Genomic DNA, 26,541 nt, shown 5'->3' with positions numbered 1-26,541 from the left:
TCTCCGTGACCGGCGGGCTCTCCCAGTCAGCATGTATGGCACCCAGAGTTGGCTGGCGACTCACTTCTCATACTGGGAACTGGCCCCAGACAGCCAAGTGAAGCCGGCGTGAACGTAAGGAATGTTTAGAAACACAGTGGACTGGAAGAAGCATGAGGTCAGGAGGCAAGGGTCTGCCTTCTACGGGCACGTTAGATTGGGTGAACTCTAAAAGGTTCTAACATTCTTGGTCAGTGTGGGGACTCAATTTTTTATACACAGAAAGGAAAAATTTTAACCTGCCACTCACGAATTGGGAGGAAAAATAAACGCTAAGCTGCTTCAATCGAGATCAAGAGGACGTCTGATAGAACTGCCTCAGAGCTGCCGAGATGGAAGGGGTCACAGAGAGGCCACCGGAACAATGCAAATTAGCTCAGTTACGATGTGACACTTGAACAAAGACGTGCATCAGGGTTCTGAAATCCTACTGGTCATTTCAACGATTTTAACTCACGATGGAATCCAGCATTCCACTGGGCAGGGACAGACCACATCTCTGTGGAATTTAAAGGACTAGGTGGTAGAAGCAGGACTGCCTGGCTCCAAGGTTACATTCTTTCTACTGTGCCTGGTGCGTCTACAGGAAAGTACAAGTTCAAATAAAGTTAAGATGCGCACACACAATTATTTGGCACCCATTATATTACAGCGTTTAGCAGGGGGTCTCCGACAGGCTTCTCCTTGGGAAACAGGACTGCCTCCTATTTACTGAGTCCCAAGGCAGAGCAACCTGGATTCTAGTCCCAGATCCATCAAACTCACTGTTTTTACCTTTGAATCAGTTTATTCACTTATCCAATGATGATTAATAACTGCCCTATTTCCTGATATATTTTGACCCAGTAAAAGTGTTGTGAAAACCACAGTTTTATGCAATGTGAGATATTATTATTCCAGAACCCAGTCTTGTGTTCCAGGCTGAGCTGTGCAGGCTCTCAATATGTACTGAACACTTACTCTCCACTGGTCACTGTGCCAAGCCTGGCACATTTTAAATTTCCTTTAATCCTCCCGACTTGAAGGGCAGCAGTATAGTCACTCAGTTTCCAGAGGAGGAAGCAGGTTTTGTGAAGGTAATTCACTCGCCCAGCCACGGGGTTATGAAGACGTGGAGAGAGGACGCGGACCCAGGGCCGATAAACCCTAGGTCCCACTCACTGTCATACCAAAGCCAGAGGAGGAGAATTTTAATGAACTGTTATGAAGAATGTCAAACACATGAAGAGGGACAGAACGGTATAACCCCAAGTACCCCAAACCCAGCTTCATCCTGCATCAGCTGGGAGCCGATCCTCATCCGCTCCCACCCGCAGTAGTGTAACTTTAACTGGGGGACACTAACATTTATCCTCAGTAGCCAAAAGCATCAGACTTAGCAGCAAGCTTCTGTTTACCAGGCTGTGTAACAGCCTTCCTCCTGCCCCTCTGCAGTTCCAATTAGCTACTTTTCACCACACTTCTGCTACATCCTACAGACACAGCTTCCCTCCCTTCCTAGCAGCCCCTCCCCACCAGAGAAGTGAAACACACATAACCTGGAATCTTCAAAGCCCCAAGGAAGTCTCAGACTCAGAGCAGCAGAGGAGATAAGGTTGAGGGATAATTAGTCCCTCCTTCTCCTGATGTGTCGGGGGCAGTGAAGGCAGAGGGCAGAACGGCTATGGTATGGTCATATGGGGCCGAGCGTGCTCCCAAAGGACCGTGCTGACAGCTGGGCACCAGGTCTCCAACCCAATGTCCAAACCTAGAACCCCAAGAGTCCACAACTTTCGGGGCGGAGATCTTCGAACAGGGGGTCTATCACCTATGATTGGCAGTTTTTTCTCTAAAGGGCCAGCATATATATTTTAGGCTTTGTGGGCCCTAGGGTCTCTGACTCAACCGCTCACCTCTGCCGCTGTAGCTGGAAAGCAGCCAGGGACAATAAGTAGGCGAACAGGCATGGCTGTAGGCCAATGAAGCCTGCGTTGTCTGCGGCTCTTCCAGTTTCGGGGCTTCAGCTACGACATGCCGATGCCAGGAGCCCGTGCCAAATGTTCTAGGATGCGGCACTCGATGGCTCCAGGTCCTATCAAAGTCAGCATCCCCCAAACGGAACACTTTCTTTACCCCAAAACAGGTCTGTTCTCCAAATACCCACTGTTAACGTGGCCAGTCACCCTTTTGGGAAATCTGGATATCCTCTTTGAGCCTTCTCCCCCATTCATATCTAGTGAAGTTCTGTCATTTCTTAACCATTCATTCAAAAAGAGCTTGAAGCATCTACTGTGCGGCAGGAACTGTGCTGAGAGCAAGAGGACCAGCTACAGTGAAGCACAAAACAGATGTGGTCCTTGTCCTTACAGAGCACAGTCCAGTGAGACGGTTCAACGAGCAGCTACAACACACTTAAAAAAAGTTTTGTGAAAGGGCAAGCACAGGGCTGGCACGACGGAAGAAGCTGACCTCAGGCAGGGGTGCCAGGGAAGAGTTTCAGAGGCTCAGGTTTACGCTGACGACTCGGCAGAAGTCAGCCCAGAGACGGAGTCAAGGGACAGAGAGAGGGGTTCTAGGCAGAGATGCAGCACGTGCAAACGACTGACGCAAGAGAGCAGGGGCGAATGGAGGGTGTGGCTGTGGTGGCACAGAGTACAAGGAGGCTCAGGCCGGCAGGGCCAGACCACCAAGAACCTGGCAGGTCACACTGGAGAGAACACCTATCTTTAAGGCAATGGGGGAGCCACTCAGAGGGTTCTGAGCAGCGAAGACACACAACTGACATTGTATTACTCTGACTACAGTGTATAAGACGGTTCAAAGAGTCTAAGAGCAGAGGGAAGCAGGCCATGCAGGAGGCCTCCGCAATAATCTAGGAGACAGCCATGCCCAGATGTATGGTGGACACCTGGATAGGTCGGTCTGGAGCCCAGGGTCGACAGGAGATCAAGGACTCGGCAGCTATCAGCCTACAGACGATAACTGAACGAAGGGGATGAGGTGAGATTGCCTGGGGGAAAGGTGCAGATAAAGAGAAGTCCAGAAACTACCCTCCAGTGTGGAGCCTTTAAGGGAGAGACGGAGGACAGGAACTAGCACGATCCTGGGACCCAGGGGCCCAGAGTCAAAGGAACAGAGTGTGCTGAGTGGGGAGTGGCCCCCAGTGATCAAGACAAGGAAAGATAAGTATCTACTGGATCTGGCACAAGGAGAATGATTTAGCAAAAAGGGGTCACTGGCTTCCTTGGCAAGAGCAGCTCCCATGGAGGAGGGGTGGGAACGGATCCCTGTGTTCTGAGGAGTGCGTGGGCAGCGAGGCAGGTGGCCGTCGCAGTGTGGTCACACGCATGGCCAGCGAGTGGGGATCTTAGCTGTGCAGGGAGCAGAGAGATAAGGAGGGAGCCGCAGGGAAATGCCAGCAGGGCTGCCGTGGGAGGACTTTTTGTTTTTTTTTCCCAAAGATAGGAGAGACCTGCATATGTTTAATGCTGACAGCACACAGTAGAAAGAGAAAGCTGAAGACACAGGAGAAGAAATAAAGGAAAACAGTAGTCCGTGAAAAGGCAGGAGAGTGGGATCTAAGCACGGAGGAGTTTCTGCCTAGGAAACAGGAGGGACATCGTCTCCACCGAAATGTAGAGCTAGTGGGAAGGGATAACCACGGACCAGAATAAGGCTGCAGGCTTGGCAGCAGGAAGCAGAAAGTGCCTGTCTGCTGGCTTTTTCTGAAGCAATCCTGCCTTGGCCCACTGTCCCACGGAGTGCAGGGTGTGGCTGGGCTCGGGCACTAAACGGCCTGGGTTGAACTCCTGCGTAGGAGACCTCAACAAATTACTTAACTTCCTGGTGCCTCAGTTTCATTATCTGTAATAAGGCAAAAAACAGTGTCCACCCCAGAGGGCTGGAATGAGGTGTTCAGTAAGTGTTAGCGACTTTTTAAAGTTTGACCATCCTACACTATTTCCATCGCAGCCACAATAACCCTGGAGTATGAAAATAGTGACCAAGTGGACTAGTACTTCTTAGCTTTTTCTGATTTAATTCATCTGAAAACAACCTTTTGGTGTTCCCAGTTTAGGAATGCTTCCCTTTACCTAATAAACTCAAGAAGCTTCTAAGCCCTCCACACTCATCTCACACCCTGAAAAGGTAGACACACACTCACAGGCACACATGCGCACGTGTGTGTACAAAGACCCTTGCTAAGCTGACCCCCTCTGCAGACACCGAGCTCTGCCACTTTGTGCCATGCCCAGGCGGTAACTGCAGTGACCCACTTGTCTGCCCTCTGAGTGTTTCCCATCCTTCAAGGTCACCTCGAATGGTTCCTCTGGAGAGGAACCGTTTCTACGTGCTTCAGCACCCCCTGGATTCTCGCCTGTCGGGAGGCCCCAGTTTTCCTTCGCCGTCTGGGGTGTCGTCCCCCTTGCTGGAGTGCGTGTTTGTTGGGGGGAGTCTGATGCATGGCGGACGAGTCACTTTTCATTCCCGATCTCCAAATGAGGGGTGGCCGAGGTGCTTGACCCCAGCAGCAGACAAATGGCTGTCATGAGGAAAACTCTTCTGCATGTAACAAGTTGGGAACTTGTTCTAGTGACGGCTGCTTGGCAGAAAGGCAGTCTTGACCATCTGAGGGGGGTACCGAGGTAACTCCCCAGGAGGCAGCGTTACAGTGTGGGCACTAGACTAAGTCAGTGGTCGAAGGAAGGAAAGGACGCCAGAGCGCCTGCAGACCTCCCGTCAGCCGTAGCCTGTCAATGGCTGACGTGTAACTGAAGTACGGAACTCACTTATAAAGAACCGTGCTTTACAACCATCTCGCATTTTACAAGTTACCATGAAATTCCTTAAATAATGGAAAGTAAAAAGTATGTATATCCTAGTATTAAAAACAAATGAAGTGAAAAAATAGAAATAAACAGTGGGCTCCTGGACAGCAGGTTCTGGGAGGCGGTGGTGGCTTCGGCAGAGCCTCGTTTTCCCATGACTCCTCCCGGTCACAGGGTGTTCCGGGAGGACACCTGCCACCTGGGCCACAGACGGCATCCTAGGAGCCTAGGGGTTTTCCTACTCATGCGTCCTTTTGCAGAACTATTTTAGGTCTCTGAGCTGTGGATAAACGAGACTACCTAAATCTAAACAATGTTGTTTAGACTATTTACTCTCTCGAGGAAGGTTTTCCCACTCTCCAACGATACGGGCAGATGATTTTATGGCGATGTCCCTATGAGAGCTCAGGATCCAATTCTCTCATCAGGCCGTTCTAAACAAACAGAACGGATTAACAATGTATTCTTGCGGAAAAACAAGTGCGTGATGGAAACGTGCAGCCGCTCCTACACGTGCCACACGCACAGCTCGCTGAGGAGCAGCGCTGCCTCGAGCACAGTGGCCTTCTGAAAGCACCTGCTGCGGGCACACCGGCTGCTGAGAAATCCACTCGGACAGCATCCAAATCGAACAGTTCTCAGAGACTTCCCGTCTCTCAGACAGTCAGCAGGCGGACTGAACACACCTGAGATCTAATTTCCCCACGTCAAGCAGGGGTATTTATGTATGCTCAATTAAGTTTCTAACAGCACAGCTGGACGGTGAACATTTAAAATTTTGCTTCCCTGTTGCTGAGTCAGGGTGACACAGGGAAAACACACCTGTGGGGCACCAGTGGGTGAGTGGCAGGGCAGAGGCCTTACGGTTCCGGGAGTTTAAGGCACTGACCACAAAGAGAACTCTTTGGCAACAGAACCAGTTTTTTATTAGAATAAAGGAGACAAAAAAATTCAACTGATGGGTCAAGACTGGGAGACTGGGGATAGATTTGTGTTTATCTCCCTTCTTAGTACAAGGATAAACTTTTAAGAGCCGCCTTTCAAGCTGGGATTTCCCTCTCTAAGGCAAGTGCAAAGCATCAAGGTAAAATAATTACCTTCTCTGGCCAGATTCCCAGGTGGAAGTAGAGCCGGGCTTGAAGGAGGAGGAGCTGCACCTGGTCCGGGTACATCGCCAGATACAGATCCAACGAGTCTCTGAGGAGCTGGTACGACTGGTCGATGCCTTCCCTGGGGGGAAGAAATCTGTCTTACCCCGCCTGCTTGTGAGCCAAGACCCTCTTGTTCAAGGCCCAGGTTTGAAATGTAATTGACACAAGTCCATATGTTTTATCATTCTGATTCTTCCTTTCTGTTCAGCAAATAGTTACAATGCTCTTAATAAAAAAAAATACACAAGAAATATAAATTTTGGACCCCACTCTGGCAATGGGCACCAAATTAAAACCAGAAGCATGTTCATTGTGTAGTCACCTCAATCACACTGGACGTAATTGTAATGAATTCTGAGTATGTGGAGCACACAGGACTTTTCAGGCACGAGGCTGTTCTGTATGATACTCTAACGGTGGACGCGTGGCATATACATTTGTCAAAGCCCACAGAACGTACACCACCAAGAGTGAACCCTAACATGAACTGTGGACTCCGAGTGACAATGACGTCTCAATGGAGACCTGTCAACTGTAGCACATGAACCCTCTGGTGGGGGACGGTGACGGCAGGGAAGGCTGTGCATGTGTGGGGGCAGGGATGTATGGGAACTCTCTGCACCTTCTGCTCAGTTTTGCTGAACCTAAAACTGTTCTGAAAAATAAAGTCTATTTAAAAAAAAAAGAATTCTGCCAGTAGGCAGAAAACTATTACTACAAAGTACAACCTTCTATTTTCCCTGAAGACAAATTTCCTTTGACTCAGAAGCAAGACAGTGTCATACTTTTGATTGTTTTCTTATCAAAGTGATAAGAAAGTAAAAATTAAAAGATGACTAAGCAGTTGGACATGAGAACAGCCTGCCCCCCCAAAATAATCTGTGCCAGTCTCAGATATTCCTGTTTCAGAAGAATGCTTTCAGCATTTGTAAGGAGAACGTGCCCAGGTCCACTGCAGAGATCTCAGAGCAGTCACTTAGCACATCTTAAATCTGGATAGCACTGTGTCACGGGGACCAGTGTTTTCCCCAGTGGGCAGACGGTGCGGATATGCCGAGTGTGCCACCCAGCAGCCACTGCCCGGCCACATCATAGGCAGGCTCATTAAGTACAGTCCTCGGTAAGGCACTCTGAGCCTCCAGAGACACACACTCGCACAAGTACTGGCAAACCAGAAAAACCTTACCGCTTTCCCAGGCTTAAAAGGTTCCCCACCATTCGCTGCAACACCTTCTTTACATTGACCACCCCGTACAGCGCTGCGGTCACGTGCTGGCCGATCAAGTATTCACATTCTTTCACTGTGAGCTGCTTGCCTTTTCCGAAAGCATCTATGTAGATGTAGTCGAAGATGTCCAGGGTCGCCCTATCCAAGAGTGCGCGCAGTTAGCCAACCTCAGATTAGAGCCAGACAAGGCAAGATCTAAACCCCAACAAGCAGCTCAAGTCAGAGACTAAATGTTAACACAGCAGCATTGCTACTTAAAATATCAAGGTCTCAAGTTTAAACTCTGACCTTTTATACACCTACTACCGTGTTAACATTGCAATACGCTGATATTTAAGGAACAGTACTGATAAATGTCATCTAATACAGTTTTTTAGGGAGATTAATTTTAAAACTCGTTGCCAGGAATATCTATCACAAGTCTGGTTGAGAGAGTATTTACGGAATGCCTGAGGCGTTCCCTGGATTAATTCCACAGATTAGCACTAGCGAACGTCTGCGGATCCCGGGCCCCTGGAGGCTATGAGACAAGTCACAGCGCTCCGACCCACAGATATTCTGCAGACAAGTTCAGGTGGTCACAGGTCTGCCGAGCCCATCATGGCCTCAGGCTGGGAACATGCTCCAGGCCACGGAGAGCTGTGTCCCTGGACTAGATCACATTGCTCCTCCCGTGGAAGCGCTGTCCACAAACCACGCTCTCGTGTGAGTGGAGTGGTGGGAGGCGGTCACATGAGCACGTTCTCATGGCATTACCCAGTACACTCTAGGAGGACTCCTGAGCCGTTTGGGGACGTGGGGGTGTCTGCTTTAGGAGTAGTTCTGTTTTTTTCTCTTGAGCAACTGTTTCGCTTTGATCTTATGCCCACTACAAATCACGTAAGAGATTTTCTCTCGGGTGCTAAAAAAGCCCAGTTAGATTTCTTCCTTGAGTCATATTAATAGCCCACCTTTAGCAAGACATATATAAATGTTCCAGAAACAAGGAATGCTCTTCAATTCTTTTTATGAGTCTAGGAGAACCACACATATACACACAAATCTGCAGGCAAAAATCCTAAATAAAACATAAGCAAATCAAACATAGCAATGTATTTTTAAAAATCCATAAGATTAAGTAAGATGCACCCCAAGAATGAAAGGAGAGTTGGACATCAAGAAATCTATTTCAGCACATACAGACTAAAAGAGAAAAACCATATGATCTTATTAGTAGACACAGAAAAGAGATTTGGGGATAAAAAAAAATCTAATGGCTAGTTATTAATAAACTCTTAGCAAACCAGGAATTTAGAAGGCAGCTTTGATAATCCTAATGCAAGGTATTGCCCCCAAACATCGTGCTTGATGGTGAAATTTTAAAGGCCTTCCATTTGAAGTCATATCTAAGGCAAAGGTGCCTTCTATTCAACTTTGTACAGGAGGACCTAGCCAGCAGAGTGAGACAAGTGTAAGAAAGAAAAACACATGGGGCTGGCCCCGTGGCTGAGCGGTTAAGTTCGCGCACTCCGCTGCAGGCGGCCCAGTGTTTCGTTGGTTCGAATCCTGGGCGCGGACATGACACTGCTCATCAAACCACGCTGAGGCAGCGTCCCACATGCCACAACTAGAAGGACCCACAACAAAGAATATACAACTATGTACCGGGGGGCTTTGGGGAGAAAAAGGAAAAAATAAAATCTTTAAAAAAAAAAAAAAAAAAAAAAGAAAGAAAAACACATAAGGACTAGAAAGAATGAAGAAACAAAACTGATGCAATTCATAGACAATACGACTGTCCACACAGAAAAGGCAAGAGTTGACAAATTATTAGCACTAATAATTTATTCAGCAAATTATCAGATTAGCACCTGAGCTAACAACTGTTGCCAATCTTTTTTTCTTTCCTCTGCTTTTCCTCCCCAAATCCCCCTAGTACATAGTTGTATATTTTTAGTTGTGGGTCCTTCTAGTCGTGGCTGATTTCTGAATCTACAGAAGAGCAAAAGGCTAAGAAGAGCCAAGGCAGTTATGAAGAACCCCATGTGGGTCTCAGCGTACCAGAAACTAGGACTAATGGCAAAGCCACAGTAATTAAGACAACATGACCCTAGTGCAGGTACAGACAAGCGAGGACGCGAAGGCCTGCAGCCCAGCAGCTGGGTCACGAGTGTGCACTCTCCCACTATCTTCCCTGCCTGTCCCTGAGGGCAGAGCCCTTTATGGGTCTCAACGTTTGTTCTGCCAAGTGCCTGGGGTGTTAACAAATGATTTCATTGTTTGTTTGCCCTGTACTGTCTGTTCATTGTAGCCTAAAAAGGAAAAATGATCCTCTTACCACACACCAGTGTACTCAATAATAAGTCACTGTGGTAAATAATATGGTAATTGGTGTTTTAAATGCTTTCTATCAGGCAGAAATCCTCGGTGGATTATTATACAGGCATTTAAGAACATTTTAGAGAGATCTGGGGAAAGAGGAAGACCCAGTACGAGATGGACTGACTGATCAAGGAAGCCACCGAGAGGCATGAGTCTACAGAAGCTGAGCCGGGCTGCTGAGGACGGGACACTGTGGACATCACTCATTCACATGCATGAGTCTACAGAAGCTGAGCCGGGCTGCTGAGGACGGGACACTGTGGATATCACTCATTCACAGGCATGAGTCTACAGAAGCTGAGCCGGGCTGCTGAGGATGGGACACTGTGGACAGCACTCATTCACAGGGTCGCTAGGAGTCTGAGCCAACTTGACAGCACAGAAAAAATTTAGGGAGAGGGAATGAGCTGAAACAGCATTTTTCCCATTTAAAATAATGGAAAATGGGTGCCTGCTATCCAATAAAGAAAGCATCCAATTCATTTTAAGAACAGATCATATTTGGAAAACAAGGGAAGCCTGGACACAGTATTTAAAGAAATGTATAAAGGTAACGAACTGTAAAAATTTGCACAGAAATAATAAGTACTTGCAAACTAACTGGTGGTTACCTCTGGAGAGGAGAGGAGGGAGAAAGGGGCAAGGAAGAATCCCCAGGAGGCTCCAACTCCATATGGGTCTTCTTTCTTACACTAGGAGGCAGAAATACAGAGACCAGGTACCATTTTTTTATGTAGGCATCAGAAACTCTACTAGCTGTGCAAAGCACTGACATCATCTAATCCTGCAAAGCATATTATGGAAAACATTAGCCCCATTTTGCAGAGGAAGAAAGTGGGCTTCAGAGGCAGCCGAGGTTTACACCCAGTCAGGCTTCAAAGCTCAGGGACGTCTTTTCGACTGCTCATCACTTTACCACAGGCTATCACAGCTCGCCATTAGGAAGCAGTTTCAAAGAACAGGATATAATTAAATAACTTTGTTTCTTTTTCCTCTAAATGGCACATTTAAAGACAAGATTTTTCTACCTATTTGATGAACTATTTCTTTCAGAAAAGCTAGGCTACAGCTGAAAAGGAGCTTTATGCCCAATAGGACACCAGGTTTAAAAAAGAGAACAAAACAGAACTCATTAACCTGCTTTAGAAAATGTACATCAGTCACCAACCTGGCCTAAAACAAGCGTCACTGACGATGAGAACACGAATATTCGCTTTGTAGTTGAATGAAGCATCTGGCTACCCTGTTCTCTCCCCACCCTTGTGTGGGGCTGGGGGAGGAGATTTTATGGAAGACTGAAACTGAGAGTGTCTTTAAGAACTCTTTGATCTGATCTGCTATGGAACAAAGAGACTTTGAGATCCCCACAAGACCTCGAACTCCTAGTCCTATGGAAAATTAAACTTCTGACTTTGCGATAACAGTAGATTCACATGCAGCTGTGAGAAACAATACAGGAAGACCCAGAGTGCCCTTGTCCCACAACCAGAATACCGATGCTGACAGGCAAGAAACAAAACAGTTCCATCACCACCTGGTGCTCTCTTCAGCCTCAGCTGAGTTACACTTGCTCTCAACACAGTGGAGACCAGAACGAGTCAGAGATGGCTCACCCTTCTGCGCCCTGGCACCATCTTAATAAGAAGTGGCTTGGGAAGTTGACAGGCTCCAGTGGGACCCCCAACTGCCGGGCAATTGTCAAGTAGAGCAGGGACATGCTGATTGGGATTCCCGTTCTACGGATCAAAACCTAAAGGAGAGAACAATGCTTTAGCTTCACAGAAATGAACCATATCTTCTCATTCCTTCAATATACTTTCTTACGAGGTTCCTGTTGTGCATCAGGCATGATGTTAGGTTTTAAGGTTTAAGTGGATGACTATTTTCTTTATTTAGATCAGGGGTCCACAAACTACAGTTCGTAGGCCCAATCTCACCTACCACCTGTTTTTGTATGGCAGGCATAAAGAGTTTTAACATTTTTTTAATGTTTAAAAAAACAGTCAAAAAATACTGTTTTGTGACACATGAAAATTATATGAAATTCTAATTTCCATGTCCATATATAAAGCTTCACTGGAACGCAGCCATACTCATTTGTTTTGTACTGTCTGTGCCTCCTTTCACACTACAAGGGCAGAAGTGAGCAGCTAGGACAGAGAGCACACGGCCTACAGAGCCAAAATAATTTACTGTCTGGCCTTTTACAGGTGAAGTCTGCAGACTCATGATTTTTAGGCCCTCCTTCTTCCAGAAGGAATTGAAGGCCATTTCAAGGAAAGTGTGTAAGATATGACCAAAGAAAATACAAGTAGCATAGAGCAAAAGAACAGATATGAAAATGGAGCCAAGTAGGAAGCAAATAAAAACTAAGCATCAATGACATAGCTGGCCAGACTGTCTCCAGCTTTGCAGGAACTGGGCAAAAAGAAGACCTCATCAGTTTCACGCTGCTGTTCATACAATACAGCTGACAAGACAGAGTCAGAAAAACACCCATTTCCAGTCAGGAATTTCTCTCAGGGGTTTTCATATAGAGGACACTCGGTGACAAAACAGATAAAATCCACAGCAGTGTTCTTACAGGAGAGGCAAAAATGAGTTTCACTGGGCATTGAGAGATGAAAAGGACACAGTATTTGCTTTCAAGAAATATACAGTTTATCAGAGATGAGCTTAAAATATTATTATTTTTTAATATATCCACATTTACCTGGTGCATATATAAGTTCAGGGCATTATAGTAATCCATTCGGTTCCCCTTGAACTTCAGTTGGTCATAAAGAACATAGTTCATGGCATCCAGCACCTGGCTCTGGAGCTCTATTTCCATTATCATGGAGGATTCGCCTGAAACACAGAGATCTACTCTGAGGACATAAGCACAAATAAGGCTGTGACGAGTGTCCCAAACCCGTAATATGGTAACGTCCTAACAATACTCATCAGGTGTTGCCAATCCACGTGGAGAAAAGAATATGTATTTCAAGTCTTTTGCATTATTCAGGTGAACATGTGGTTGATTGCCTTTTTGTGACATGATGAGAACACACTGCAGAATTTCACAAATTAACCAATTACTCTAGGTTCTTTTACAAATACAGCTGGATCCAAAGCAATTCCACACCTGCCTTGAAGGCCAAGCTGGGGTGTCGACTGTTGATGCCCCGGAGAGTTTTGCAAACTAGCTCTACGATGCTGTCAATCTGGGCCTGGATGTCTTTGAGGCTGATGTCGGAGAGAGGATTGCAGTACTGGTCAATATAAATGGCACCTGAAAAGGAGCAAGAATTACAGGATAAATTCCTATTTTCATCCTGTTCTTATTAGTTTGTCACTTATCCTAGACACCCAGGCCACAGCCCTTTACGCCATCCCACCAGATGAGCTTCACATCCTGGAGGCCAGGCCTTGCTGCTAGGACACTCAGAAGGAGCAACAAACATTTTCATAACAAAGGAGCATAGATTATTTTTCTTTTAAATAAACCAACCTCTCTCAGAGGCCATGGACTCAACTGCACGATACATGGCATATTCCTATATTCTATTGCAAAGAGAGAGAAATGTTATCAAGGTGATCTTTTCAAGCTACTTCTCTTTCCCTAATTCTCTCGCAGTTCAAAATCCAACAACTCCAAAACCTTAATGGGATAAGACAGTTTCTTTACTTAAAAAAAACAAAACAGTTGACAGCCTCACTGACAGATACGCCTTCCCACACGTTATACCTCTCGGAGGGGAACCAGTCAGCGGAGTTGGGAGGTGACTGTACTTTCACACTAGACAGTTACGCTCAGGGGCCTGCAGCTACAGGCTGCACAAAGCACCCTGCAGACCCTGCCTCCTGGAGATCAGCACTCTTCACGGCCTTCGGTAATTCTGCAACCAGAGAAGGAAGGGCTAACTTGATTATGTGGTTACAGGACATCTTCACTTGGGAAGCCAGAGAGTCATTTTAAACTCAAGAGGTCTCAAACCAGCTCAGGATACTGACCCCCTACCCATACGCTACGGAGCTGAAAGCAGCTGAATGGGCGGCAATCAACCTAGACCCCAGTTCCAGTTTTGCCGCCAGCCAGGGACTGGCTCCTGGGCCTTCTGGGAACCAAGCTTCTGCAGCTGCAGGCTGAGGGAATTTGCACCGCCCTTCTCCGAAGCCTGTTCCACCCTACCGCTCTGACTCCTCGACTTCATCAGTGCCATCAGATTATTCTACTCAGTCACCAAGCATCAAAACCCGGAGCCAACTTCCATTCACGCAACTACTTAAAAACCTCAAAGGCTTCCCAACGCCCACAGCACTGATTTGGAAGGGTTATTTGAAAATTATAATATTACTTTATATTTAGAAGATGAAAAAGAAGTATTTGTTTTCATAAGTAAGCTACAGAATATAAAGCTTGTCAAATCACTCTCGACTGTGGAATACACAGAAGGATGACTCTCGACTCCAGTATGCATATTAGAAGATTCCAGGGTGGGGAGGATATTTTATTTTCGTGAACAGAAACAGATTTTTCATTTCCTTTTGGATAAGACTTTCATATACTCAACAAGAATCTGCACTAGGCACTGTCAAGAACACAGTGATGGCAACGTAAGGAGAAGGAACGCAAGAAACTTAGTGACTAGTCGGAGAAACAACCTGTCCACACGTGAGACAGAAATGATGTGGTAGTCTACCAGTCAGTGCTGCTTAGTTCTGAGGGGAGTAGATCCTGCAGGTCAGTGAAACTTAACGGAAGTGAGACCTGAACTGAACTTCCGGAGGGTGAGTAGGATTTAAGAGGGAGTTCTGAGGAAAAGGGGTACCACAATGTGGATGTGAAGCCAGGGCTATCTGTAGGGTGCCACTGAGGACAAGGGCCTGGCTGGAGCAAGTGGGACATTTTGTAGAGGAACGAGGAAAGGCTTGGAGTTGTGGGGAGGACCGAATTACGGAGGGCACTAAAAAGCAGGCAGAGATTTAATAAGAACGGCGATCAGCGACCACACTGCCGGTTCACATGGAGTGGTGAAAAGGCGGGGTTTCACAGTGGACCAGCAGTGGTATGTTGGCTGACTTGAGGACAGGAGGGCGTGATGCTCGTGAAAGCAACTATTACTCAGAAAGCTGTGGCTGAGAGAGGTGGTGACGGCCCTCCCAAGAACAGTAATAGAATGGAGACATGACTGAGAAACATTGGAAAGGAAAAAATCAACCAACTGGGTAAATCACTGGAACAGGGAACAAAAGTGAACGGTCGTATCTGTATTTCATAACCTTAAGTTATGGGAGTGTTTGTGTAATATGCTAGGAATTTTAAATAGTTTTTAAAAATAAAGTCACATTTTGTTCTTGTTCAATTTAGCAGGAACAACAAGTTATTCCCTTCATTTTGCCTGTCCACTTGACTTCTTTCTACTCACTTCTCATTACGGACAAGCAGACTCACTGACGCGCGAGAACATTTCGTCCTCATTAAACTCCAACCAGAGAGGTCAAGGGATTTGCTTGGGGTCACATGAAGGCAAAACTGGACAAATTTATTTCTGATTTGGAATGATGCTTTAAAGCTTTGAAACACATCTTTAGAAAACTGGCTCTTCAGCTGACAGGTAAAGATTCTGACAAAATCTTAGCTCTAAATTGAATAGTTTTGCCTAGCTAACCGATCAGACCTCCAGGAGCCTGTGGAGCGCAGTCCCCCTTCCCCCTGCTCCTGCATCAGGGACAGTTTCCACTACTGCTCTGAAGGACAACTTAGCTGCGTATCGAAACACTGCTGTTAAAGTCTCACCTTCAAGATACGATTCATAGTCATCAGGCTGCTGAAGAAAAGCCTTAAGATTATTTAAAATTTTCTGTTGTCGTAAGTAGTAAAGAATTTTTTTTGCGTAGTATTTCCAGGTCAAAGCTTTTCTGGAAAAACAAACAGGTCAGTAAGAATTAAGATACTAAAACTTTCAATTATCTGTTTTTCACTTCGCACTAATCATACCATGTAAAGAGTCTACTTCATGAGAAAAATACAATTCGTTCACAATTACAGAGCAGTTATTATCAGGGAGCAGAAAGCCCCATTTAGGACTTGCATTTGTGATATAACACTGAATGAGTCATGCTGAAATTCAAGAAACAGTTATCTGTTTGCCTTCAGATTGAGTGAATGGAAATAAAAGAGAAACCTGACAAGTCAGGGGACCGGCGGGGGGGTGTCTCGAAAGACAGGGCCGAGGGGTCTGGAAGCCTGTGCTGGCCCCTCGGCACCTGCAGCTTTTCTCCTGCTCCACTCACTGCCGTTTAATCTCATCCAGTCTCCTGGTTTCAAACAGGATCCACACTGACAACCCCCAGTTTATTTTCCAGAACAGAATTCTCCCCTAAACTCCAGACCCACATACCCAACTGCTACTCCTCCTCCCCACTCGAATACCTGGCGAGCACCTTAGCTTTCTTCCCCTCCCAGAGTCATCCCCTCTCGGATAACGGCAACTCCATCACTCCAGTCAGGCCAGAAACCTTGGAGTCATCCTTGACACCTTGCTTTCTCTCATAAGCCACCTTCAATCCATCCATCAATGCTGTTAGTTCTATCTTCAAAACAGTGAACACGTCTCACTAACTCATTAAGCCACCAGCATCTTTTGTCTGTGTCCCAGCATCCTCCTCCTCACTGAGCTTCCTGCTGCAAACCTCGTCCCTCACAGTCTATGCTCAACACAGCAGCTAGAAGGCTCCAGCCAACAGGTCAAATCACAGTACGAAAATTCCCTGCTCCAAATTCTCCAATGGTTTTCCACCTTGCTCAAAGTAAAAGCCCAAGTCCTACCCTTTAAACTCTTGCCCCATTACCTCTCTGACCTCAATTCCTACTGTTTCCCCCCTTAGTCCAGTCCCCAGCCATGCCAGCTCCCCTGCTGTTGCCTCATCACGCTAGGCCAGTGCTCCCCTTGGGCCTTAGTACTCTCAGTTCCTTCCGACTGGAACATTCTTTGCCTGGAGAGCTGCCACCTGTGCCCTCACCTCCTTTCAGGTTTTGACTTAAACGTCCCTTTGAGTAAGGCTTTCTCCTACCTCCCTATTTAAAACTGTACCCCCCAGCACTCCCCTCCCCTCCTCCCTGACTCATATTTCTCTATAGTGTTTCTCATTTTCCAATGCAATAAATATCTTATTTTGTTCAGTGCCTACTTCCCCACTAGAGCGTAAGTTCCATGAAGGCAGAGTTTTTTTGTGTTGTTCAGTGCTGTACCCCCGGTGCCTAGAACAGTGTCTGGCACATGGCAGATGCTCAACAAATACTTGGTGAGTCAACGAGATTCTTCACCAGATCTCCCAAATACACACAGCGTCATGGCAAGTAGGAGGGAGACAGCAATCAGCTTATCTGCCTGACTTCATAAAGAAACAAAGGACTCTCACTCCGCAGGGAGTAAATGAAAATCATCAGAGCTACATTTTACCAGCTCTTTAACTTTTGAGTTGCAAAATATGTCAATCTAGACAACTACATGAAACAAATGAGTAGCTTAGTGAATTTTTATAAGGCAAACATCCTTGTATCTACCACTCAGGCCAAGAAACAGAACTTTGTAGACACCCCAGAAGGCCTCCACGGGCCCTCCCCTCCCGCCTCCACAAGAATCACAATCCGCACCTCTCTGGTCATCGCCACCTTGCTTTTCTCTATAGCTCTCACCAAATGTGACTCCCCAAACACCCAGGACTAGTCTGCTCTGACGGCTTTTAAGTCTCCGAACCTACAGGATCCCTCTACATCTTTTTCTCCCCTTGCATTTTATTTGTTGAAGAAACCTGGTTGTTTGACCTGCAGTTTCCCAGAGTCTGGAATTTGTTCACTGCCTTCATATGGTGTAGTTTAACATGCTCTTCTGTCTTCTGAATTTCCTGTAAATTGGATGTAGAGGCTTGATCAGATTCGGACTCCATTCATTTGGCAAGACTACTTCACAGGTGGTAACCAGTTCTTCCATCAGGAGGCAACCACACTTGACTGCTTCCTTTTGTGATGTTAGCAGCCACTGCTACTCAATGCCCAAGTGTGTTCATTCATTAGCGGTTACAAAGGAGCGATATTCTAATTCGACCATCCGTTCTTCATTTATTAGTTGGCATACCCCTATAAAGAATAACTTTCCCTTATCTGTTGTTTGGTCCCCCAATGGCATAGTATATAAGAAAGGCAAGGTAAATGCTCATTTCTTTCCTTTTATTTATCATTTTTCAAAATAATAATTTAGGTTCTTATTATCCTCCAAAGGTGACCAATTAGTTGCTCTTAAGTATTATTATGAACTCATGGAGCTAAATATATTTGATGCATATCAATCCATTCTATTTATAATCCACACTGATGCTATTATCCAATGGAAGCCTCTTCATGTTGGCCCCTGAATGCTTCTGACATGAAGTATTGTTACTTTTCTTGCTATCTGGTCCAGGCTTCCAAGATGCTCCAAGGCTCATCTTTTACATTTCCTGCATTGGACCTAGAAGCAGCCATTTCCCCAAAAACCCTGGTGGCTTCTGATGGGGAAATGGTAGATCAAGACCACAATCTGGGTACTAGGGATAATCATTTCTACTAAGTTGCTGCTGTTGCTAGAACTTTTCAGTGGAGATAGTAAGCCTAGTGTGCATATGTGTGCACGCACACACACCCCCTACACATATTTAAATATAAGATACCTCACGAGTTCCTACTGATGTTTCTGATTCAAATTCAGAATTATACAGTTTTTACTTTCTTCTTTTTTTTTTTTTTTGCTGAGGAAGATTATGCCTGAGTTAACATCTGTGCCAATCTTCCTCTGCTTTTCTCTTTTATGTGGGACACCTCCACAGTGTGGCTGCTGAATAGAGTAGGTCCACACCCAGGATCTGAACCCACAAACCCAGGCCACTGAAGTGGAGAGCACAAGACTTTAACAGCTCAGCCGTGGCGCCAGGCTCTCCCTTTTTCTATTTTACATCTATATCTTTTTCCTTCCAGGAGAACCCTGCTTCTGCAGTAACATAATTACTCGTTTGCTTTATTCTACATCTCTTTCTCTTATACACAAACACATATGCACCAGCCTCAGAAAAATAAAACCAATATTTTCATCATCTTGATGATTATTGAAAACAGCTAAATATTTTGCTTATGTTTTCCCCTATTCTCTGCTTATTCTTTTAAACAGCTGTACTGTTTCTACATTGTCAGGGCTTAAGGCTACTACATACAAAACCTTCTACTCTATTAACTGGCATTTGGATTTAAACAAGTACTTAATGCTCACACTAGTCCTTATGTCAATGTCTGTCTGATTATTTCCGTTGTCTGAAGCTCGTTTTCTAGCACATTTCTCGGGAAGAGCTCAAAAGTCCCCGGAGTTCCGGTGAGGTGATTAGTTTGTCTGCAGCCTTTATACCTGGAAGTTAGTTTGGCTGGATCCAGAAATCCTCCGCTCACATTTTCATTCCCTGAGTATCTTACATACTCTTTTTTCCTCTGGCATAGAGAACTGCTGTTGAAAAATCTGATGATATTCTGATTTTCTTTCCCTTATAAGGGACTTCATCATTTTTGCTTGGATGCCTAAAGGACTCTTCTGTCTTGAAATCCAACAGTTTTACTGAAATACATGTCAGTGTTGGCCATTCTGGGTGAATTTTCTCAGGTACGGTGTATACCCTTTTAATATGCTGTTTCAAATCTTTACTGCAGAATGCACTCTTTTTAAAAAAAGAGCACAGAGAACACCATAAATGCAAATTGTTTTCAAATATCCAGGGATTGGAGCTTTAGCATTTGCAGAAACGACCCCTCTCCCTCCTCATGTTTTCCACATCCAAACAATAAGCTTTGCCAGGAATGAATACGAATATGGTCCTTCATGGAAACCAGTATCCAAACATATTTACAAATGTGACAGTATTCCCTGTCATTTAAAATCAACCCTATTTTAGGTTCAAAACACATATATCAGGTCGAGGGGTAACATATTTATGATAATTACTTCTAAAAAGACTAAAACAATGTATGTTCTTACTGGCTGTGCATAATCAGTCTTTTTTGCTAATCTGATAAGTGAAAAAGCAGTATTTCATTGTTATTCAACATTTCAGAGTGAACTTAAAGGTCTTTTTACATGATTGCCAGACACCTGGATTTGCTCTTCTCAGAATGTCATCCTGCTATTCTTTGTCCATTTTTCAATTTCTTCTTAGAAATTTTAGGCATTCTACTGACTTCATTTACGGTTTCTTAGGTCATACAGTTTATTTTTTTATTGAAAAATAATTTGTCTATATTCTCTTACTGCTTCTGCATTATCAGTCTTGGTTAAGGAGGTCTCCTTAGACTGTGCATGAAGTCTCCTATTTCCTTGAGGGATTTTCAATGTGATAATTTTTAAATTCAGGTTGTTTAATCTTTTGGAATTTAATTGCTTTACATGATGCAAGTTTTACTTTCTCCCAGATGGATATTCAGTTATGTTCAATACCATTCATTAACTAATCCATCTTTTCCCCTCCAAGTTTAAATATATTATTATCTTTTACAGCTGGGACATGAACTATCCTTTGCCACTGATGTGGCTATCTACTTTTATTAAACATTGTATGTTTTTTCTTTTTAAAGATTGGTCCTGAGCTAATATCTGCTGCCAATCATTTTCCTTTTCTTTCTTTCTTTTTTCTTCTCCCCAAAGCCCTCCAGTACATAGTTGTTTATTCTAGTTGTAGGTCCTTCTAGCTCTGCTACGTGGGACGCTGCCTCAGCATGGCCTGATGAGCGGGTGAGGTCCATGCCCAGGATCTGAACCGGCAAAACCCTAGACATCAAAACAGAGCATGCCAACTTAACCACTCGACCATCGGGCCAGCCCCTGTATTGTTTTCATTACAGTTAGCGTTATCATATGTTGCATTATCTAGTGATGCAAGTGTCCTGTCGCAATAATCAAAAAATTTTTTTCTGGCTCTTCTTTTGAATTTATTCTTCTGTATACATTTTATGACAATATTATCCAATTAAACATACCAAAAAACTCTCCTCTCCCAAAACTCTTTTTGGATTCTAAGTGGAATGGCACTAGGTTTACGTATTAATTTCAGAAGAACTGACACTTTGTGATGTTAAGCCTTCCCGTTCAAGAACATGCTATCTTTTATTTTAGGTTTTTCAAAAACATTCTATACCCTGACCTAGGAAACCCATTCCCAGGAATCTATTACTCAGAAATGAAACCACTAGAAACATCACCTTTCACAGTAACGCAAAATGGAGAAGAAAGCGGTCATCCATCAATATTGGGAAGATTAAAGAAATTATGCTATATACTACAAAACCGCATGCAGCCATTAACAAAAGTGAATTCGATTTTTACCAGTTGATTAGGATAGATTTCCATAAGGTAATTTTGAATGAGAAAAAAATGATACAGAAAAGTACCTATTTTATGATCACAATTTCGTGAAATAATGATTCCCCCCCACCCTTATATATATCAGTGTATATTAGTACAGAACAATACAACCTAGGTTGTCATCGTAATTACAACGGTGGGGGCAGGGAAGGCCAATACAAATGGAGTAGGGAGGAAGGGAAAAATAGCATAAATAAGAAAAAAACAAAGTCTGCACTAAACAGCAAATCAAAACTAAAACAACCAATAAACTCTATGTATGATATTACATTCACGGATTTAAAAGTATATGTGTATATATGTAAAAAAGACAGGTCAGCTTTTATTTTTAAGGCTTCACAACACTGACTCTTAGATCATACTTCAAATCATTTATAGATAAACCAAAATAGAAACGGAAAAATGACCTCTGCACTGAACTAACCCAAGGCCTAGAACAGTGACACATCTTACCTCTCCTACGGTTGTGTCACTGATAGGTGTTTCTCTCCTAAACCCCCTTAAAAACAAGGAAAACATCTTAGGCCTTATTGGTGAGATATTTCACAATGATCTCTCTTAAGGAAGATGCTAAACAAGCAGTTTTATCTTCCATCACTAGTAAACATTTCCAGAACTTTTAGATCAGAAAATCTTTTTCCTAGGTAAGTTAGGCTGGAAGCCAAGTCATTTTTCAGTTAACCTGGAAATTAACCTTTGTAGCAGAAAATATAAGGCATAAAAAATTTTAAGCAACAACCAAGAGAAAATGGATTCTTCTTGATTAGCAGAGATAAAAGAAAGGCTCAACCAAGTATGTATAAATGTTCATGGCCAAAGTAAGATTATTTCTTAGCAAAATTCAGAAATTGTAAGAAATCATCCATTAAATTAAGACATGCCTAAAAAATTATTTTTTAAAAAAAAAGATTCAATTCATGACAGGCAAATTTGGTGGTGGTAGGTGGAGAGCTGTTAAAAAAGAAAGTTTATATTACTCCAAAGACACAACAGACACAAGGGCTGGGAGCACAGAGCACATAGTAGGACTAAATGCTAATTTTCTTTTCTTTCCAAAAGGATTTCTGCACAGTTTCTTTAAACATCAATTGCCCCAGTGTATTTACCTAATTTACGGAGAATTTCTAAAAAAAATATAACTATAGTAACACATGAAATAGTTGGAAACAAAGTGCCATGGTTTAGCCACATACAAATTACAGCAATTAATTCTGGGGTTATTATTCAAACAAACAAACAAACAAAATGTCTGCTAAAACTATGGCTTACCTTCCTTCCATATTTAAGATACACACCAGTTCATCCTCAAAAAATATCTCTGGTCCCTCAAGATTCTCAATGTCACTAAAACCATTACAAGGGACCTACGAAGAAGACATATACAAACAGGCCTCAATAACAAGTAATAATGTTGCTGTCACTCTCATACACAAATCTGAGTTGCAAACAAAGATGCTTGTGTTCACGGAAGTGGTACCAGCTATCCCACACTAACTTGTACCACCCACCCTGGGTGGAAAGTAACATGCAAAGTAACAATTTGTTCAGATCTTCATGTTAGTTGCAAATTAATTATGTTTTCATAGCCTAGAATTTCTGCAACTGATAACTCAGAGTTCTAATGTGAAAAAAAAATAGCTCTGAAAAAAGAAGTAGAAATACAAAATCTCCTAATTCACAATACCTATTTTGTGCAGTCTACGCTATACTCAACTAGGAGAGGAGGACCAGAGAGAGAAGTCTAGTGCTTTCCGTAACTCAACCCACTGCACGTGTTTTCTCCTCTGTAAATTGAGGTGGTGGTACCAATGAGCTTTTGTCCCCTCAGTTCAATACTCTATCGCTTCTCTCATTTTTCTTTTTGATAGTAGCCAGGAAATTGCATGGCAACCTGTGTGCATGCAGAGAATGCAGGAATACAAGGGTCCTGAGCCAAAGTAATCACCCCCCGACAGATCAATCTTAAGTATACTCCTGCTATGTTCAAAGTCCTTGACAGGCTTCTAATTAAGCAGTGGTACAGGGAAAAAGGGAGCTAAGGAAAAAACACAATTCATCATTATTAGACAAAGGCACAGGGTATTCAAAATGCACACAAAACTAGCTTGACTAGAAGTAGAGGCTGCAAACTAGTGGCCCATGACCAAGGGCATGGAACACATGTAGCACCCAAATACATGCGTGTACAAACACATTTAAACCAGGATTTAAAATCAGTGATTATGAATGCTTTTAGGCAGTTTATCCAAAGTAGAACACAAATTTCATCCATTCCAACATTAACAAACATTTATTTACAGAAATGAAGTACTCTTGGGAATATCTAGCTTTATTCTCCATACAGGAATAAGGTCAAATTTGTCCCAAGTTCAAATTTTCCCTTTCAAAACCTGAAAAGCCTTGAAAACACTTTAAATATGTGAACTCCATTAAGTAACAGTAACTAAAATTAGAAAATAGGAATTCACCTTCAGTAAACCAGGATAGTAAAACAAATCAGATGGGCTCTATTTCTAGACCCCCAATGGGAAATAAATTTAAAATATTAGTGTGGAATATTTTCCAGAGTTACAAAAAGTTAAGAATCAGGACCTGATGCGGAAACATCTGTGAGATACTTTGTGGAACGAAAAAGACCCCCCAAACCCCATGCATTTCAGCAATATTCAAACAAACAAACAAACAAACTTATCAAGATAATGAATGCAAGACAACTTAAGTGAGGCAGTAATAGTTCTGATTTACAGATAGCTTTCAATCCTGTTACCTTAACAAATAATGCAGTTTACTACTGTAAAACCTGCAAAGCCAGAGACAAGAACCATATTAATTTTGGCAACCCTTCTGGGAAAACAACTGGGTGAAATTTATAGTGTTCAATCATTGATGATCGCCCAAATCATGCAGAGGTTGCAAAAAAATATGTTTAACCCACTTGCAGAGAAATAATGCTGATCTGGATTCCCTCCACACTGTGTTACAGGTCCCTCCCTCCCTCTCCACCCCCATTCTCTCTCTGGCTTTAGCAAAGTCAAGCTGGCAGGGACAAACGGCTTCATGTTGTTGGAGAGGAGGAAAAGGACACAAGGACTCTTGCAGCCGTTTAAGTGAGCAAGGGATCGCGAGAGCACTGAAAAGGGAGCTATCCAAAAGCGCTCTATGTATGAGCTAATGCCTCCAGACCCAGACGCAGACACCACAACCAGGCAGAAGCTTCGAGCGACAGCAACAGATCCTTACGTGCTCTGAAAAGAACCTCTTTGAGAAGGAGGCTACAATCTTCCGGGCTTCTAAGCCAGCTTTTTGCCGAACTTTATACTCCTCCAACCAATTGACGTAGTCGGTGGGGCTGTAGTGTTTCATAAGGGAAGGCCACCTACAAGGAGAGAAACACCCCCTCAGCTTCAGAGAGACTCAAAGGCAGGCGCGCAGGCAGACACGAGTCAAAGACAGCCCGGGAAAGCAGGAGGGTTTGGTGGTCGGGGGTGCCCCCGGCGACCACCCTAGTTCCCATCTCCACCCGGCACGCGCGCACCCGCTCACGGTGTGACCTTGGCGTCGCGAAACCAACGCCGCGTCTCCACTCCCCATCTATAAAATGGGGACAGGCGCAGCAACAATAATAGCGACGACAATGACAGTTAACATTTACTGCGCGCCTCCTAAGAGCCGGGCCCTGTGCAAACGCTCCCTACACATCTTCTCATCTCACAACCATACAGGTCGGTCTCAGGATCACCTCTCAAAGTCGATGAATGGGGCTCAGAAAGGGGAAGCCGCTACCCCCAAGGTCATCCGGCGAGTGTGCCAGGGCCAGATTCCATCCCGGGTCCCCCACGGAAATCTGCGCTCGCGGCCACCAACCCGGGGATGCTGCGCCCGCGGCTCCACGGCGGAGGATCGCCGCATCCCCGGATCCATGTAAACATCCTAGCACAGAGTCGGGCACAAAAGAAGCGCGCGGGCTGGACGCGCGGTGACACTACCGTCGTCACCCTTTGGGGAGGGCCGGCGGCCGGGCGCCCCCGAGGCGCAAGCTGGGCCCCGAGGGTCCGCGCGCCGGGGCCCCAGGGGCCGGCGGCCTGAGGCCTTTGTCTGTCTGTCCGCGGGAGGGGGCCGGGGGCGGCGGGGGCCGCGCGCGGGGCCGGGGCGGCGAGGCCGGGCCGGGGGCGCAGCGCGGGGGCGCGGGCGGCGGCGCTGGCTCACCTCACCCGGAACTGCTCCTTCCACACCTTCCCGCTGCTCTGGCACAGCTCGCGAAGCCGCCGGCAGGTGCTGGACACGCGGCCGATGTCGGCGGCCGTCAGCGCGCCGCTGCACAGGATGTACTCCAGCACCTCGCCCGGCAGGTTCACCAGGCAGCTCAGGCCCGCCGCCTCCGGCGCGGCCTCCTCCGCCAGCGCCGGTACCACCTCCATCGCGCTGTCGACCGCTGCCGCCGCCATCTTGTCCGCGTACCTGGGGCCGCCGCGCGCGCGCGCACGCCGGGGCGCCCCGCCTGGCCCCGCCCACCCGGCTCAAGGGGCGGGCACAACAGCGCCCCGCCCACGCCCGCGGCCACGCCCCCTCGGCCCGGGCCGCGCGCCGGGACTGCGCTGCAGCCAAGGAAAGGAAACGCGTTTTGGGAAACAGCTGCGCCGTGGGCCCGGGAGCCGGGAACCGACCGTCGTGGTAGCACGCATCTTTCTCCTGTGGGCTGAGCGCTTCCTGTGCATGAGCTCATCACACTGTCCCGATAACCCTAGGAGCTGTTATTCCGCCCAAGTCACAGATGGGGAAACTGAGGTTCTGGGAGATGCACAGAGTTGCTCAGAGTCCCTTGTCCTAGATTCTAATCCAGATGCGCTTGACTTCTGCTTGACCGTAGTAACAACAAACCTAGTATTCTTGAGTGGGTACTGTGCCAAGCACTTGACGTATATTCTTCAAGGACTCCTCATGTGAGCATTCTAGAATAGGTACCGTAATTATACCCATGCTACAAATAAGGAAAGCCAGACTCATACAGGTGGGAGTCACTGGTTCAAAGTCTCAGAGACAAAAAGTGGTAGAGCCTGGATTTGAACCCTCAGAGCAGGGGTTACCACTCAGGTGTGAGTGGGGCCTTCTGTGTGTACATATTTAAACTCAATCCAGTGTCATGCCCTGTGCTGTCTGCCCTGGGGATACAGTGGGGAGTGAGATGGTGTCCTTGCCTCCCAGGAGCTCAAAGTCCAATTCGGGGGGCACACAGATTTAGAACAATCTGTTGTCAGTATCTGGAGGCTCAGTAATGTTTTCCTCCCAACTTGGAAATCAGAATGCGCTGAAGGAGTTCAACAAGTAAGCTTATTGTCAAGGGATGGTGTTAAGCCATCCATGGCTCCCTATTGCCCTTAGAAATAAATCTGAAATCCCTAACGTTGTTGGAAAGGGAAAGACTCCTGTCTGCCTCTCCTCACCTCTCTGAAGCCATTCTCTCCCTCACTAGCCATGCCCCAGCCAGGCTGGTCTCTTTCCTCCTGCTTCTGACCCTCACATATAAACTATTCCCA

General features: G+C 45.4%; 1 protein-coding gene across 15 annotated transcripts in view; it reads right to left on the bottom strand.

Moving 5' to 3' along the window:
* Window positions 1-25,550, bottom strand: part of FBXO21 (F-box protein 21) — a 40,543-nt gene extending 14,993 nt beyond the window's left edge. For 3 of the 15 annotated variants that reach the window (XM_023647065.2, XM_023647068.2, XM_023647066.2), the window contains exons 1-10: window positions 25,214-25,519; window positions 24,248-24,383; window positions 22,277-22,371; window positions 15,370-15,491; window positions 12,715-12,861; window positions 12,301-12,437; window positions 11,201-11,337; window positions 10,199-10,279; window positions 7,185-7,364; window positions 5,945-6,077 (exon numbers count right to left, since the gene is read on the bottom strand). In XM_023647065.2, the coding sequence (XP_023502833.1) occupies window positions 5,945-6,077; window positions 7,185-7,364; window positions 10,199-10,279; window positions 11,201-11,337; window positions 12,301-12,437; window positions 12,715-12,861; window positions 15,370-15,491; window positions 22,277-22,371; window positions 24,248-24,383; window positions 25,214-25,452 (1,407 nt within the window). In that variant the 5' untranslated portion in view covers window positions 25,453-25,519. Of the gene's footprint in view, window positions 1-5,944; window positions 6,078-7,184; window positions 7,365-10,198; window positions 10,280-11,200; window positions 11,338-12,300; window positions 12,438-12,714; window positions 12,862-15,369; window positions 15,492-22,276; window positions 22,372-23,774; window positions 23,917-24,247; window positions 24,384-24,746; window positions 25,087-25,213 lie in introns of those variants that run through there. The other 12 variants (XM_023647067.2, XM_023647069.2, XM_070275429.1 and 9 more) reach the window with 10 other exon arrangements.
* Window positions 25,551-26,541: the final 991 nt, after the last annotated feature.

Source organism: Equus caballus, chromosome 8 (genome assembly GCF_041296265.1).
Source record: "Equus caballus isolate H_3958 breed thoroughbred chromosome 8, TB-T2T, whole genome shotgun sequence".
NCBI classification, from domain to species: Eukaryota; Metazoa; Chordata; class Mammalia; order Perissodactyla; family Equidae; genus Equus; species Equus caballus.
Note: the sequence above shows the minus strand (reverse complement) of the source record. Positions and strands in the feature narration are given on the sequence as shown.